At 40.7% G+C, this 18,176-nt stretch overlaps 1 protein-coding gene across 1 annotated transcript; it reads right to left on the bottom strand.

The window, feature by feature from the left end:
- Positions 1–2,976: 2,976 nt before the first annotated feature.
- Positions 2,977–17,725, bottom strand: NCR3LG1 (natural killer cell cytotoxicity receptor 3 ligand 1). Its single transcript, XM_033170635.1, has 10 exons — positions 17,612–17,725; positions 14,991–15,341; positions 12,799–13,125; positions 11,673–11,768; positions 10,033–10,473; positions 9,196–9,510; positions 7,747–8,058; positions 6,616–6,921; positions 4,613–4,684; positions 2,977–3,328 (listed from the first exon to the last, which is right to left on the bottom strand). The coding sequence occupies exons 1-10, from the start codon at positions 17,700–17,702 to the stop codon at positions 3,009–3,011; spliced, it is 2,631 nt and encodes an 876-aa protein (XP_033026526.1). The 5' UTR covers positions 17,703–17,725; the 3' UTR covers positions 2,977–3,008.
- Positions 17,726–18,176: the final 451 nt, after the last annotated feature.

The following is an 18,176-nucleotide window of genomic DNA, read 5'->3' as shown; positions in this document are numbered from 1 at the left end:
CTTGCTTGAAACATCGAGCTAAGGTAGAACATCCATTTCTATTGCAACAGTATCTTCTGATGTTATTTACTTTTACTGTATTCTGTTCCGTATTTGGAGATTAATGAAACTATTATCAGTAACCATACTTAGCAATTCCAGAAGAACCATTGGCCTGATCCAATGGGCTCTTCTTACATTTTTACTGTAATATCTGTCACAGCACTAATGGAAACTGCCTACAGCAGGAAAAGATGTTAGCTTTTCATACCCATTTGAAACAAAGTACAGTAGTACCTCGACTTACGATGTTAATGCGTTCCAAAGGCACCCTTGTAGGTTGAAATTTTCGTAACTCGAAGGGCGCTATCTCCGGAGGGGAAAAAAATTCGTACGTCGAGAAAACCGCATTAAAAACCTCGTGCCATTTTTTCTCTCCCGGAAGTCATTCGCAAGTTGAAAACGACGTACGTCGAGGAGCTCGTAAGTCGAGGTCCCACTGTATTGAAATTACCATTCTAAGAAACTGGAGAATGTTTTCAGTAGAGATTTGGATTCATTTTACTTGTTCTCGCCATGAGTAACATTCAGAACTTACCCACTCCAGAATAGGTTTGCTGATAATTTTATTTATTTATAAAAGCATTTATAAACAGACATTGCATGAAAAATATAAAGGCAGTGTACAAAAATATTGTTGAGAGTTTTTTTGGGGGGTAGGCCATATATGCCTGAGTCCCTCCTAATTCCTGGATCCTGCAATGATTCAATTGTTGGAATAACCAGGCCTGGTACCTAGCAACCTAAGTATGCGCTGCTATGGTAACAAAGGAAGTGGCTCTGTGTCAGATGCCAAATGGGTAGGGGCCCCTACCTCAATGGTCTGTTAGTTAGAAAGCTTCTCAGCAGTGCTTTTTTTCTTTTTAAGGAAAAAGGGTGCCAGTACTCACCATAAAGTTGTTACAGCAAGTGCCACACTTTTAACATTTGAAGAAGAAGAAAAAGGTTGCCTTACGCTGAGATAGACAACTGGTCTATCTAGCTCAGGGGTAGGCAACCTAAGGCCTGTGGGCCGGAATGCGGCCCAATCGCCTTCTCAATCTGGCCCACGGACGGTCTGGGAATCAGCGTGTTTTTACATGAGTAGAATGTGTCCTTTTATTTAAAATGCATCTCTGGGTTATTTGTGGGGCATAGGAATTGGTTCATATATTTTTTTCAAAATATAGTCCAGCCCACTACATGGTCTGAGGGACAGTGAACTGGCCCACTACTGAAAAAGGTTGCTGACACCTGATCTAGCTCAATATTGTCTACACTGACCGGCAGCAGCTCTTCAGGGTTTCAGGCAGGAGTGCAACCCAACCCTACTTGAGAGATGTTGGGAATTGAATCTGGGGCCTTCTGCAAGCAAGGTCTGCACTTGAGCTATGGGCCCTTCTTTTACCATTGAGCTAGGTCCTTTACTGATTTGTTTAAGTGCAACTCTGTTTTGACTCCTTCCTGCCCTGCTCTTGCTTTGCTAGCCAGTGCTCAGCTAGATAGATCCACCAATCAAAATATGCTTACCGTCAGCCCCCCTTTTGTGTACTGAAATTCTACCACTGTCCTGTGACAGCTTATCACTGAACCAGAGTGGAGACTTTCAACAACATCATCACCCATACATTACATTATGCTATACAGTATTTCAATATATTATATAATATACATTACAACCTCATTAATATAATCAGGCTTTCTTCACATAGGGCTTCAAAGAAGGGGTGCCAACTTGAATAAAATCCTGTGGGAGCCCAGGTAAGCCCCACCCCACATAATCAATCACATGCAGTGCACACATAAAATTTGAATGGGAATGCCCATCAATTTTGTGGGGGCCCACAAAACAGGACCAACAGGGCCCACACATCTCATGGAAGCAAGTGGGGGGGTGTATGAAAGCAGCCTGCAGTAGATTTTTCCTGTGGTTCTTTTTGTATATTCATTGTCTTCATTGGAATTTTATTTACAGCATAACACAAACCGCCCACCCCCCAATACATATTAAACGTGAACATAACATACAACAATACAAACAACCAAATAAAAGACTTCCTTTATCCTGTATCTGGCCTCCTTATTTACTTCTTATAAACTGTTTCCATTATGAATAATTATTAAGATTTTTCTAATTATAATTTAAATATCCACAAAGTCTCCTGCAGACATTAATCGAAACAAGTCCAGGTATATAGTTTAGGGCACTGTTTTGTGAAGTATTCTCTGCATTTCCCCCATGCTTTTTGACACTCTTGTCTAGTGTGATCTCTAATTGCCTCTGTTAATCTAGCCATTTCAATATACTCTAACAGTTTATCTTGCCATTCCATTTTTGTTGGCACAGCTTCTTTTTTCCAGTTTTTAGCAATTAGGATCCTTGCCGCTCCTGTGGCATAGAGGAATATTTTCTGATTTTCTCTTTTTATACCTGTGTGCGTTATCCCTAGTAGAAAAGCTTCTGTATTTTTCATAAAGTTAGACTTAAACATTTTTTAAGCTCGTCATACACTGTGTTCCAGAAGCTTTTGATTTTTTCACAGGTCCAGCAAACATGTATAAGTGTCTCTGTTTTACCACACCTCCAGCACAGATTTGTTTTTGTCTTATACATTTTAGCTATTTTGGTAGGTGTTAAGTACCATCTATAAAATATCTTGATTAGGTTTTCCCTCAATACTTCACAGGCTGTAAATTTCCAGTTCTTTCTCCATAGTTCTTCCCATGCTGTTAAATTAATGGTTTTCCCAATATCTAAAGCCCACTTGATCATTACCTCCTTGACCTGTTCATCTTTGCCCTCCCACTCCAATAATGTATCATACACTTTTGATATTACCTTGGTTTGGTTTTGTAATAACACTTTTTCTAATAATGAAGCTTCGTTTGAGAAACCTTTTTTCTTATCTGTCCTGAACACTTCATGCAATTGATGGTATTGGATCCAACCTGTAAGGGTTGTATATTCATTGTCTTTATACAATGATTTCTCAAAGTTCTAAATAAAAGATTTCTTCCAGTGTTTCATCATTTGCATCTACATAAACTTCACATCTAATTTCATATCTTTTCTTATCTTTTTCGGTTGTAATGATCACATCTGAAATAAAACCAGATCCATTGCCACAGTTTTCATTCTCTATTTTATCATCAACCGGATATACTCCTTTAAACCAGGAAACATTGGCTTCCTCTGCTCTTATTCCAGGTACAAAACAGCGAAGAGTCACCTTCTCGCCTGCCTTTGGGTTGCTGGTGACACATTCTATCTTCATAGGCTGAGCTGGTTCTTCACTGGTGAGCTTAGAATCTAGAGAGAGGGAATAGGAAATTGAATAGGAAACTGCTCTTGAAGTACATACCTGGAAGTGGCATCTCGCTAACATTAAGCGTCCATGACTGTGATGTTCAGTTTCCAATCATTTGCATCTTTTCCTCAAGTCAGATAATTTGAACTTTCTGTTCACATTGCATTATGGCTGTTCCCTACCCAGCCGCTGCTTAGTGCTGTGAATCGAAGCTACAGTCAAGACATTGACAATTAAGGGCAGAGGAATAAAAAGGAGTAGCAAGGCACTGGAGAACTAGAGTGGTTGTATTGTAAGAATGACTGACTGACTGACTGACAGACAGCAGTGGAGTGTAATGGATTGCTGGCTGGAGTCAAAGTAAGTGACAGCTGTTGAGAATCTGTTGAGGATGGAAGATGAAGAACTGAACCAGGACAGGAGAGTGAGGGCAAATGAGATGGAGAGAATAAACACCTAGTTAAAAGGATAGCTGGAAAGAGGGCAGTTATGCCAAGTCAGGATATTAAAACTCTTACTATTTGGGATGTCAGGTCCCTAAATAAATACAAGGTTACAGTTTTATCTTCAAGCCCCAATCTGTAGTTTCATCTGAATGGACTTTCATGTGTTCAGTTAAGCCTATATGAATGTCTTTCATATGTCTTCAGTATCTTTTATCGGTTGTTAGAGACTCAGTTATTAAGATATTAATGTTGGCATATAAATTCATAAACTACTTGTTTTAAAACTAATGTTTCACATAGTTGTTTTGTCAAACCTGTTATTGTTTTATTCTTTTTATGATTTTTTTAAACTATCCAGTGGTATATAAATATGTTGCCATACATTAAGCAGTATAGGAATGGCATAAATATAAGCATGACATGAGGAACTCCTCTGCACCCTTTCCTGTTTCCTTGTGCATGTCAGAGGGCTGAGATGAGTGGTCACAAATACTGGCTGGCTTTTATGCCAAAAGAAAGTTTGCAGATCCCTGCGTACAAGTTTTACAGAATGGACTAAGTTGATCTTTCAGATCATCCTTATGAAAATAATGTGCAGGTTTAGAGTAACTTAATGGTCTGGTTGAGATGTAATGGTCTTATAAACCTTATAAACCATTATTTATTTTTAAAAAAAGGCAGAGTAAAGATTGTCCAAGTGCTCTCTTCTCCCACTGCCTCTTCCAAGAAACATCTAAACAGTTTTCTGATTTTAACTGGGACTACAAACCAGGACATGAAACCACTGGGTCAATGTGTAACGTACCTGCATTTTACCTACATGTGAGCTGTAATACTCACGTATTAATGGTCCTACGTGGTTTTGGCTCACTGGTGAAGTCGACATTCTGTCAAGGCTATCACAGTAATCTTCTTTAAAAGAAGAAATAATATATTAGGCCTTGGGCAGGCATCATCCCACATAACAGAAAAACTTACAGCAGAAATGCTAATCAACTGAATCAACATACTCTCAACTGCAATTAGCCAACTGTCTTCCAAGGGTAGCATTTGGGAGGTTGTGGGGGGGGGGAGAGATACAGTCAGAGCAATATTCATGGAAAAATTCAAAATCTAGTTCTCTGATGAATTCAAGACAAAATTTCTAAAACCAGGTGTGTTGTAAGAGCATTATGTTGATTTTTATATTCATAACAACCAGATACACTAGTCTTCTGAATAATATTATTAAATATGAGAAAATCATGAGCCATCCCCGAAGAGCACTGCTGAATTTCTAGATGACCTGCTACAATGAAAACAAACTGAAAGCATGTATCACTGTCTTCATTTTTTCCAAAACAAAATAAAATAAAAAATTCTTTCCAGTAGCACCTTAGAGACCAACTAAGTTTGTTCTTGGTATGAGCTTTCGTGTGCATGCACACTTCTTCAGATTTTTTCCAGTTTATTATATTATTTAAAAGCATCTACCACAAATAAAATTACAGTTGACATTCATAACAACACTGGAAGGAAACAGGTATAGTTCAGGATGTTTTCATGTTGATTCATTCTACAATCTTGCCCCCTAACAGCACTATCAATTAACAACGGCTCCCTTTTCTCTATGCATATCAATGTAGACAGCTAAGCCCTAGCAAAAGCCAAACATATGTGGGAGCTAGATGCCACAGGCCTCGGAATCACCAAAACTACTGACTTGACTAATCACAAAACATCCTGGCCAGCAATAAAGCAGAACCTACATTGTTGTACAGACCATGGGCTGTGCTGATTCAGCTCCCAAGTACATCTCAGGCAGTGGCGGAGCTTCATGCTCTGGCACGGGGGGGGGGCGGAGAGCAGGCGGGGGCAGGGCTGGTGCACGTCCCGGGGGCGTGGTGTGCTGCCCGTAGGAGCATGGCGTGCATCCTGGGGGCATGGCGGCTGCCTGTAGGAGTGTGGCACCCAGCACAGGCAGGGGTGCAGCCACGATGGCATCCCACTGGGATAGCGCTGCTGGGGGCGGTACACTCCACCCGCACTCCTCTTTCTCCACCAGTGATCTGAAGTTTGTTACAATTCAATGGTCCATATTGGCAAGCAAAGTTAGGTTTGCACTAGCTCAGTAAGGCACTTATGTAGATTACATCTTTTATTATTGGCCACTATGTTAGCAGCACCTTTAAAAAAAAATAGAACTAACCCTGCTTACATCAAGCCCTCTTCTTGTGCATAAAGCAAGAGCACCAGTGTTTAGTCCATATCACTGAGAGCTGGAGAAAAAAATCTCAAACTACTATCTCAGGTGGTGTTGTAATTTGGGTGGGAAAAGAACCAATGCATTGCAACACAATGCGCTAGGGTGAGGAGAAATTGGAGAACACTTTTAAAAAGCAGCTGTAAGTGTTCCTGCTCTTTGAGTCACTCCAGTGTTCAAAGACTTAAAATAAAATCTAAGTTAAATATCCCTCTTCCCAAGGATTGGGGAATTCCATCACATGTTACCAGTAATATCATAGCTACCCAAAAGACTACAAAGCCACCTTTCAGCCATGACCGAGGGTGTATCTACACACAGGGGGGAAACACTATAATGAAATTATAAATTAGATTGTTATAGCAAAAGAAAAAAAATATGTAAAACACACAGCGAAGTTTTGTGCTCTACAGTGCTTGTTTTGCATGTCTATAATACATTTAAAACACTGGCTTTTTTTACTATGTAGCTGAGTCCTAAGTAATGGAGTTGCTAATTGAGAAGAGGAATCACCTTTTTCCCCATTAGCAGTGTTTTTTGAAGGGAGATGTCTGAATCCCTGTACATTCTGCGCTGAAAACATTTTAAAAAATGTTCTTACCTTTGCTTTTCCACACAAAGCTTTTTTCTTTAAAATCCTGTGTTGCTTGGTGAAAAACTTCACATCTGATTGTCTTTTTGGAGTCTCTTCCTTTTGGACTAAACTGTAATTTGCTTACAAAATAACCTAACTTGTTTTCTCCAATCTGAATATTCCTAGGATTGTCTTCAGATATTTTTTCCCATTCTTCATACCATGTCACTTTTATGTTGCAAGGTGCAAAATTTGATATGACAGTTTCCAAAGAGATGCTCTCACTGTTTTGCATTTCAGACATCTTTATTTCAGACATCTCAGGGCGGTGAACTACATGGGGAGGAAAGGATGTACTTGAAGTGACAATACAAGACAAGAGGAACATAAAAATATGCCTTAGACCAAGTCAGTCCATTAATCCATCTAGTTAAGTATTGTATACAGTGTTTGGCAACAGCTCTGCACAGTTTCAAGCAGGGGATATTTTCAGCCCTGCCTGGAAATGCTAGGGACTAAATCTGGGATGTTCTACTGCCCTTCCCCAATGTGAGACTATTCTATAACTTTCTTTTTTTAAAAAAAGGAATTTTATTAAAGACAAGTTCATTTAAATGTGTCATTGTTTAAATCACACTTCAGATCAGCAGGGTTGCAAGGATATAAATCTTCAACGAATATACATCCGAGAATATGATTTTTGATTTTCAAAAAACTTGGGGTGAACTAGTACCATCAGTGGCTATGTGTGAACATATGTTTTTGCTTTTTTAGTTTTTATTAGATTTACCTGATTTTTCTATCTGGGAATCTTCAGAACTACTAAATGCAAGTCTGCAATAAAATTTGGACTTAAAAAAAAAACTGGCAGATATTAGGGACACATGACTGCTAATAGAGACATAACTATATGGTACACCTATCAGAGTAAACAAATATGTCAAACCTCCCTTGTTGCAAAGGGAACTGATTCGTATCATAATACTACATTGATCCTCAATTTAATATACATTTTATTTTATTTAAACCACTTAGACATTTTTACAATCACTTAGAGACATTTTTAAAATTAAGTGGTTTACAATTTTTGTTAAATAAACAAGCTCAAATTGCCATTTGCCTAAAGCTGAAATAGCCCAAAGGATTCTCAGTACATACCTGGGAGCTTTAGATACACATCTCTAATAATGGGGTTTTTCAGGTCGCCATATGTCACACTGAAAGTAATGAACTTATTATGATCCAAAGCAGTTGGTATCAGCTGGAGCTTAGAAGACAACTTCAAGCAGCCATTTGAGTCTTCAACTGGCCGCTCTGTGTCCACACCTTTACTTATTTCAATACCCCCATCAAGCCATTGAATATGTATGTCGCTAAGAAAGAAATCTGTGACTTCACAGGTTAGAAACAATGTAGTTCCATATTTAGGATCATTTGGTTCACACGTAATATCTGTAACTTTGGGGTAACCTAAAAATGCAGATGCAGATAAAACAAACAATGAATTGAAAATATTAGTTTAAACTCAAATGCTGTTAGTACATCTGGTATTGTAAAGCAGAAGTGACAAATTGCAGATGGGGTGCCACATTAGTATGTTACAGCAAAAGCAAAAACGAGCCTAGTGTCACTTTATAACCCATGAATCATTGCATAAACTTTCATGGACTACAGCCTGCTTCATATGATGTATGAACTCCTATCCTCAGTGGATACACACATGGATATATACACACAGGCTCTCTCAAAAAGAGCTAGAGATAGGTTTGGAAAAATTACAGTTGCTTATCCTTTCATTTTCACTACAACCCTTGTTGAAACTATAGGATAGAATGAGCAATTACCGGTAACACCACAGTCTTGTCAAAAATACCAGGTTTGCCTTGTTTAGATGTTTTAGCTTCTCCCAATGAACTCTGGGAGTCAGATCTTTTGTGAAATCACATCAATCTCACAAAACTACAAATTAAAAGCTTTGCGGATTTAACTAGTTCAAATCTGCACAATACGGTATATGGAGAAATGATAAGAGTATGCATATACTGTAATGGCAGGAGAGCATTGGCAGTCTGTAACATATTCTAACATATCTGACACCCACGCACACATATATATTATTTGTTATTAAATGTATATGATTATACATGGCTGTGTTTTATTCTGGTTGGAATACAAAGTGTGCCATCTTTGACCTTCTGGACTGAAACAGATGAGAGCTTCGATTTCTCATTTGATTCATGTTTTAAATTGGCTTCACCATAATGCTTGTCATGTTTGCAATTTGCCACTAGCCGACACTATAATTTTCCTACGAAGATGCACATATCAGCTATGAACTTGCTTTGCTGCAATTTTATGAAGGACTTGACACTTCTGTGCAAGGGCTCTCTGAGTCATGTTTTCCATGGGACAAACCCACGATAGCATTACCTAATGACAAAGAGATACAAGTGCTCTCTTTCAATACAAGTGATCAAAGACCCACAACAAATACAGATACAGGAAACAACTCCATTATGTATCTATCTCCAGTTTTATATAAACTATTTAGACAGGAAGCACAAGTAGTTGTTCATTGCACAAGAACTTGCTGAGTACAGTACTCACCTTTTAACAGGAGTGGGTAACTATGTCTTATAACCTTTTTACAATGGTTGATTTGAACAATAAAGTCTACTGCATGGTCTTCTGGTTGAGGTATAAAGGATACTCTGCTTTTCTTGCAATACAGATTTGATCCTGGGTCCAACTGTGGCTCCTCTGTGTTACTTGTAGCATCCAAAGGCTCATTATTGCCTCTTAGCCAACAAATGTCACACTCCCGTGGGCAGAAAACTTCTACCAAACAAGATAATGTGATGAGTTTCCCACACTCTGGTACAGGAGGCTCACATTCAAATTTGGAGACTTTGGGAGTACATTCTGTAAATAAATAAATGGATGAATGAATGCATGCATGCATACATACATACATACATACAAAAAAGTGATATTATTAGTAAGTAGAATGCAACTGGAGAATATAATAAGCATGGACTTTCTTTTGTCCACATATGAATTTCTGATCTGAAGAAGGCGGGAAGTACACAATCCCATGTAGGCCTTATACCATGAAATGCTTTAAAGGTAATCACTTACCCCTTCGTATGGGCTCACAAATTATAAGAAACTAGTCAAGCTGAATGAAATTAAGAGAAATAATCTCCACACAAGACACCTATGCTGCTTTCCCATCTTATCATTCACTTTTTGTAGACTGATCAAAGAGTTTAGCTACAATCCTGCATTGTTTCCCTTTGTGTATCATCATTGGCTATGGCAGCAGAAAGTATCCCATTGTATTCATGCAGCTCTCTCACCTTTCATCTGTTGAAAGAATTCTTATAATAGCCAGTGAAATAGTATTATTCTAAGTGATCATTTGAGCCCATCTTTCCTACTTACCTATGACTTTAAAAGATATTGTTTCAGTAGACAAACCACCTGGAAAGGCCGCATGTCTAACTTCAAGTGTAAATTCAAACTCCTCCAGCAGCTTTACATCTGGAACTATGTTGACTTTGCAGAAAAGGTCAAAAGCGCGCCTTTGTCTTACTTGCAAAATTTGATCAAAAGTAAACATGGTCTTCAACTTCTTGACAAGATCAGCATTTTCTTCTCCTTTTCCAGTGATGATAAGAGGTATATCTTCTCCATGTTCAGGATTGCTGGCTGTAATAGTATTCCAAGAGTATATTTCCTGTTTTTCATTCCAGCTTGGGAGTTTTAAGAAAAAAACTATTTCTAAAGGCTTTGGACGAAAGCCTTGCAGCGAGAACACCACCATTGTTTCTTCCAGATGTTTCAATTCCTTATTTAGAATTGATGAAAATTTCTCTGGTTGAACTATAAAGAAAAAAAAACAAAAAACACCCACAAATGAGTGTCTCAAGAAGAATTTCAGGTGTGGTCTGACCAAGTAAGAATATGGATCTGCAGGAGACTCTTGAGAGTCCCATGGACTGCAAGAAGATCAAACCTATCCATTCTGAAGGAAATCAACCCTGAATGCTCACTGGAAGGACAGATCCTGAAGCTGAGGCTCCAATACTTTGGCCACCTCATGCGAAGAGAAGACTCCCTGGAAAAGACCCTGATGTTGGGAAAGATTGAGGGCACAAGGAGAAGGGACGACTGAGGATGAGATGGTTGGACAGTATTCTCGAAGCTACTAACATGAGTCTTACCAAACTGTGGGAGGCAGTGGAAGACAGGAGTGCCTGGCGTGCTCTGGTCCATGGGGGTCACGAAGAGTCGGACACGATTAAACGACTAAACAACAAGTCCAACTCCCTGCTCAGTGCAGGGTAGCCACAGATTAAGCATTCCTTCTTACTCCTTTTGTACATATCGCACCCAAGGATTTTGGTTAGCTTTGTAGTCCTGAATTAAGAATCTTGCACAGTGTGCTATTTTTGTATCATGTAGAATGAAGCAAAAGAACTGAGAAAGAGTGCTTTATCTGTGACAGGGGCTTGGACTAAATGACCTTCAAGGTCTCTTCCAGGACTTACATTATGTGGATGTTATTGTTTGCTAGTTAAGTACTTGCAATGTCAGACAGTAGCTTCAGTTGTATAGACTCCATGAGTCTTTTCTAGTGAGCAGATAAATCTGGGGCATAGGGCTACCACTCTGTCACTGAAAGGCATCCATCTCCAAGATAGTGCTGAAGCTAGAACTAACCAGTTAGGATCTCTTGCATGCGAAACAGATGCTCTATCACTGAGTTATGGCCCTTCCCAACTGATTCAGCCAAGAAATCTTAGTCAAAATTCTTAACCACAGGCAAGGAGATTTTTTGGTGCCTGGTGTACTGGTGCCTAGGATTTTTTTAATACTGTCATTTCAGACCTAAGTTTACCAAAAATTAAGATTTCACAAAAATACTAATTTTACTTTAATAATAATGAATATGTGCATGTATTATGTTTCATATTAATCTATTTTTGTAAACCACCCTTAACCACCTTTGATGAATAGTATAGGATTCTCTTAATTAAAAAATTAAATAATCAATTAATTAAATGTTTCCCATTACTTACTTTTCTTAAAGCACATTATGTACAGAATTACAAGAATCACACCAAGTAATAATAAAACAGGTATCACAGCCAACCAGATAAAATTTGGTGGCGGTTCTGTAGAGAGAGAGAGAGAAATTGTTCTTGTTACTTATCACACAAAATAGCAAAATGTTTCAGCCTTGTTACAACCTTTTGATGACAAGTAATATTTCATATTCAGCTACTCAATCGTGGCAAAGTTGTTTTAGCCTCATTTATTCCAACTGCACATAAGAAAAGTCCTGCTGGAGCAGCCCAAAGACTAATCTGGTCTAGCATGACTGTAAGGTTTCCAACCTGGACACAAAGACCTCTCATGTTGTTGTTTGCCAGAAAGTTGTATGCATTGGCATGCCATCTATGATTCTGGAGGAAGCTATTGGTGGGCTTACAGTCCACAATTGTGTCCAGTCACATTGTAAACCCATCTAAGCTAATGGCCATCAACAGACCACCACATGGCAGTGAATTCTGTAAGTTAAGCATGTGTTGCATAAAAATGTACTTCTTTTTGTCTGCCCTGAACCTCTCACCAGTCAACTTGACTGGATGATCCCAGATTGTGTTAATGGAGAACTAACTTCCATCCATATCACACATAATTTTATACAATTCTAACATGTCCCTTCCTCGTATTTGCCTTCTTTAAATAAAAAAAAAACTAAAAAGCTCCAAGTGCCATAACCTTTTCTCATTAAGGAGTTGTTCCATCCCTAATATCACTTTTGGTTGCCCTTTTTGTGCACCTTTCTCAGCTCCACAATAATCTTTTTGAGATGCAGCAACTAGAACTGTGTACAGGATTCCCATAGATTTGTATAAAGGCATTACAATATTTTTTATCCCTTTTGTTGTGATGCTCTAGCATGTAAGTCCCAAAGACTAATGCATTTGTAAGTACAATATGAATCTCTGGAGAAAGGAGAAAGCCAGTTTTCAGAACACAGGGCAGAATTAGTGGTAGGTGCTGAAGGCTCCAGGGTGTGTGGGCAAATATCCCCTCCCCTCCTGGATTAAAAGCCCCTACACTCATGGAAGTACACCAGTTGGATATGACCCACTATTATACACACACACAGGCAGAAAAGGTCAACAGAAGGAATACCTTTTACTATCAAAGTGGCATTGAAGGCTTGCCGTATGGAAAATGATTTGTGTCCCACAACACAACTATAGACATTTCCATTATCCTGTAATGATGGTTGTAGCTCCAGTTTACTGGTTACATTGAAAGTGCCATCTACATTTTTCACAGGTACCCCTGTGCAAATATCATCTGCAGGTACAACTTCATTATTGCCATGTTCAGATTTTTTCTCCCAATGAACCTCAATCAAAAGAGGATAGAATTTGTTCACTGTACATGACAGGGTCTTCTCCTTGCCGTTTTCTAGTTCAACTGTCCTGGGAGACAGCTTTACAGAAGGTTGAGCTGCATGGAGATAATAAAAAGTGTCATTTTTTCTGTTTTTACTTCATTTTATAAGTTTTTTTCAGACAAAAACTGGTTTCCAAACCAGCAAAGAGCACTTAAAATCCAATACAAGTTGAAGTGAAAGTCATAGGTGATACTCCTGATTTCTCAGAAGGACACGGTCTAAATTAAGAACCTGGGGTGAGGTTGTTTAAGTAGAAGGAGAAGGCTGGGACAAGAGGCACAGAAGAGAAGTCCTGAGGAAGGTGTTTTGTGGGTCAAGAGGAGCTATGTGCTATGGGTGGGAAGGAGGGAAGCCTACTAAGAAGGCTGCTCAAGAGCCTTGGTGGTAATAGAAATGAACAAGAAGGAACTTGGGGGGAAATAATAGTGGAGGCAAAGAGCTGAAGAAAGGAGTCCAGGAGAATACCAAAGTTGGGCAAAACTAGAGTTATGAGTGACTCTGCACAACTGGATGGAAAAAGCAGAAAGGTAAATGACGGACCTGGAGGGGCACTTTATGTTCCCAGGTCCTTCAAAATACCAGCTGGTTTGTTTTTCCCCCACCATTGATATGAAGGTATTTTTTTTCTTCCTCTGCTTTGTTTTTTTTTTTTTTTTTTTGCTATTTATTTATCATTGTATTGTTTAAGTAGTTAAGCTGCCTTCATAGCATTTTGACACTGAAGGATACAGAACAAATTTTACAGGTATACATACATACATACATAGGATTATTACAATTTAGAACCTAGACCCTGAGAATATAATTGTGTCAGTGGCAGCTTCTATTGTTAGTGTAGCTTTTGTGATCTGGCAATTCTAAAAGCGCGGTGAGGGCAAAGAAGCAATGGGAGTGGACTTAACTTTCAAAGATTCATTTGAACTAACCAGCCAATTCTTTGGCTTCAGGTGTTTCAAATATATATGATAATATCAGTCTGTCGAATAGAGCTCAGGTGTTGAGTGACAACACCAAAACAAGGCTAATAAGACAGAAGGAGGAGATAGCAGCATGCAGAAGTAAAACAACTATAGGGGAAAATCTAAGGAGGCATTCCCCCTCCCCCCCCAAAAGCATGCTTAGTAACCACAAAATACTGACAACCTGTTGGGGATGGGGAGCATGAAAAATTGGGGTGATTAAGAGAGAATGTAATGGGGTATCTTGGATACTACCTGACTGGCTGGAGGCCTTAATGGGAGCATGGCACAATATAATGTTTGTGGCAGGTCCCACTTGTTATATAAGAAATTGCTTAGCAAAACTTTTAATGAGTCAGCTATACCTCTCCATAGCACAAAGTGACTTTAAGAGAGAGAGAGAGAGAGAGAGAGAGAGAGAGAGAGAGAGAGAGACGCTTCTTAAGAGCTGTTTGACATTAGAACAGACTCCCTCGGAAGGTAGCAGACTCTCCTTCACTGGAAGTTTTTAAGTAGAGATTGGATGGCCATCTGCCATGTATGATCTAGTTGAAATTCCCTTGGGATCCCTTCCAACTCTATTCTATAGTTCTATGATTCCCAAGCAGGTGATTTATAGTTAAGAAATGTTGGTGGAAGTTTACCACTTTCCTTTCCTCTCACTGTACCAAACCACTCCTACAAGGTTCCAAACCTGCATCTCCCGGGGGGCAGGGGCTGAAACAGCTTGGAATGTATTTTGGTGCTTGGGGAAAAGGACTAAGCATGCTTCCCCCATCCCCATAGTTCTCTGTTCTAAATTACTGTCTTGCAAAGTGACTTTTCTCTAAAGATGGGTGGTATCACATACATTTCCTTATATAATGCTTAGTTAGACCTTAAAACTACTGGGAAATTCTGAAATGTACACGTTCGTTCTCTGCAAGTTTTCTACAAACTTGTATAACGTAAATACTTACCAATTAGTTCTACAGCAGTGGTTCCTTCATTTGAATCTGGGGTAACAGTCACAGAACATCTGTATATTCCTTCTTGACTAATCTGTATTTGGTGGAGGGAAAGTGCAGCATTGCCTTTTATCAGTTCACTTTCATCCATTTTTGCACCGTTTCTATAAGATTTAGGCACTCCAGAAACAATGGTGTATACTATATTTTCTGTTTCCGTGGAAAAAGCCTTCCAGTACCACTCAACAGCAATTTTTGCAATCTTTAGCTCTGGAGTACTGTATTCAGAGATCTCACATGGGATCATCACATCTGTATCCAAGACTGCCACCATCCGACTTTCCATTGTCACTTTCAGAGATTCTTCATAAAGAAAAAAAATAGCATTATTGCAAATAGTCTTTTGACCTTTCTAACACTAGGAGGCTATGATTAATCACTGCCCATATTACATGTATGGGAAACAAAATAGCTTTTTGTTTCCCATTGAATGGTCAGTGACCCTTTTCTGTGGCACTTAATACCATTTTGATACCTTATTTTATACATTATTTTGAAAGAGACCACAATTACCTTTATTTTGATACCAAAATAAGCCCAATTGGTTGAAAAATAAGTGAAACAGGAGGATTCACAGTACTATTTAGAGGCCAGAAAATTTCCTGTTGCTGAATTAGGGCTTCTGGAAAGTCAACAGCAGGGGTCAGCAAGGTTTATCTTGCATGGGCTGGATTGGTCCCTCGGAGATCCCACCGTGGGCTGGATTGCGCCCATGCCTACAATTTTTAGTGTCTGTGTCTGCACAAATGCAATTTCCATTGTCTGCGTCTGCGCAGACATGATTTCCGGCACCACAGAAGCGAGTCCCCGCACTGTGCTGTGCTGGTTTAGTGCAGCGCACAAGTGGGCGGCTCAGTTCGTGGGTGGCTCATGGGCCTTAGATTTCTGACCCCTGGTCAACAGCATGCCAAAAGGCCAAATTTTAGCCTGGAATGAAGGCTTGTTCATTTTCACACAAATTGCCAAAACTCCTGATGGGGTTACTCTCCCTCTGAAGGAGTGGGTATGCAGCTTGGGGGTGCTTCTGGATTCACTGCTGTCACCTGAGGCTCAGGTGGCCCCTGTGACACAGAGTGCCTTCCACCAGCTCCTGCTGCTGGCCCAGCTGTGCCCCTATCCGGACAGTTATAGCCTAACTTTTGTTGCTTATGCTCTACTAACCTCTAGGTTAGATGACTGCAACATGTTATAAGTGGGGGTGCCTCTGAGGATGGTTCAGAAACTCCAGGTGGTGATCACCAGGGCAAGACAGTTTGAGCATATTATACCGATCCTGGCCCGACTGCACTGGCTGCCAATTAGTTTCTGGGCCCAATTCGAAGTGCTGGTTTTGACCTATAAAGCCTTAAATGGCTCAGGACTGCAATATCTCAAGGACTGCCTCTCCCCCTAAGAACCAACCCAGACCCTGCGATTGTCCCCTTTTCCGTGTGTCCCCTTTGTGAGAATTCTGGAGGTTGGCAACAGGCCTTTTCTGGTGGTTCCCCACTTGTGGAATGCTCTCCCCAGGAAGGCTTGCCTGGTGCCCGTGCCTTTGTGACATATCTTTAGGTGCCAGGCCATGGGCATAGCCAGGATTTGTGTTGGGGGGCACGACTTTTGTTAGGGGGCAGAACCAACGCGATTGCTCAGTTAAGTGTTTCTATTGTTTTACCCCCTCCTTGGCTACGTCCATGCGCCAGGCAAAAACATTCCTCTTCTCCCACACCTTTGGCTAATTAAACCATCTATATGACTTGCGAGGGGATTATTGTTTTAGTTTGTCAATATGTTGTGTATTTTTGTGTTTTTATATTGTAAGCCGCTCTGTGATCCTCGGATGAAGGGCTACAGTACTGTATAGAAATTTAGTTAATAATAATGATAACGTGCCCCGTGCGGATCCAGACGGTAACGCAGCTGGTTGGCGGATTTAACACTCCGCTCTCAGGAATTTCTCTTCTCCTCAAGCGCTAGACATTAGCACACCAAGTGGGAAACTCCCGTTGAAACCAGCTGGTGGTTTCTCCCGCTTCCCCAATGCAAGTTGAAGACGCCGGGTGTCCAATCTGGATTCCTTAAGGGTTTCTCTTTCCTTCCACACGCATTATGGCTCCAATCCGTGCCCCAGAAATACGTAGAGAAAACTCCCTAGTCTCAAAAGCACAACTGCATATCGAGCCTAGCGGGCACCACTTCCGCGAGGAAGAGGCGCAAGGAGCAGATGGGCTTTCCACGGAGGAGCAATTACAAAGCGCCTCCGTCCTCCTCCTCTGCTCCAAACCAGTGTCCCCTTTAGTCCGCCTACTCTCGTTAGTTAAGCGCCCGCCTCACCCCTTGTCACAAAACTCGCATCTCCAAGAGAGGGGAAGTGGGTGGCCTGTGCTGCCCTACCCAGCTCCCCTACTAGCTCTCCCCTACCATCCAGGAGTTTCCGCTTGTTTCCACCAGGGCGAAAGCGCCCTCCCCGCAAGCAGGAGCCAACTCACGGCGCGAGTGGCCCTGCGGCTGCCGAGCGGCCTTTAGAGGAAGCAGCAGCAGCAGCGACGACCCTCGCAGCTTCGAGTCTCGCGCCCCTCGCCCGCTCTCTTTACCTGCCGGCTGGAGGACGCCGCTGCCACAGAGGAACACCGAGAAGCCGAGCAGGAGGCACCTGAGGGCCGCCAACCCACCTTCCCGGTCCATGAGTCTCGCTGGTGAGGCACGGCTTTCCTTCCTCGCGAAGAACTCGGCAGGTTTCCGGAATCGTCTTTCTCCTGTGAAGGGTTTCGCTTTTGCTTATGATATTGCGCGCTTTGGTTGTATTTGGACCTGACGCAGATAGTGGACAGGGGACGACCGCGAAACTTAAAAACCGCACGGAAGCTTCGCATGGTCAAACCAAAAGTCAACTTCAACAGCTTGAGTAGTTAAACTGGATAAATAAATAAATAAAAACTCCAAGAAACAGTTCCTGTACGCAGCTGAGTACTAGGCAATAAACTTTCGAAGCCAAGCCTGTATCCGTGTCGTCAAAAGAAAGCCTCATTTCTCAGGCGGCTGAGAGCTGGCGAGTAAGCCGGGATGAAATATAGGAGGTAAACAGAAAACGAAACAGGCGCAGCACCTCAGCAAATCTAACAAATGGTTGACAGCTCAATTTAAGCCTAATCTTGAGTA

Source organism: Lacerta agilis, chromosome 1, assembly GCF_009819535.1.
Source record: "Lacerta agilis isolate rLacAgi1 chromosome 1, rLacAgi1.pri, whole genome shotgun sequence".
NCBI classification, from domain to species: Eukaryota; Metazoa; Chordata; class Lepidosauria; order Squamata; family Lacertidae; genus Lacerta; species Lacerta agilis.
The sequence above is the reverse complement of the archived record's forward strand: the minus strand, read 5'-3'. Positions and strand labels throughout refer to the sequence as shown.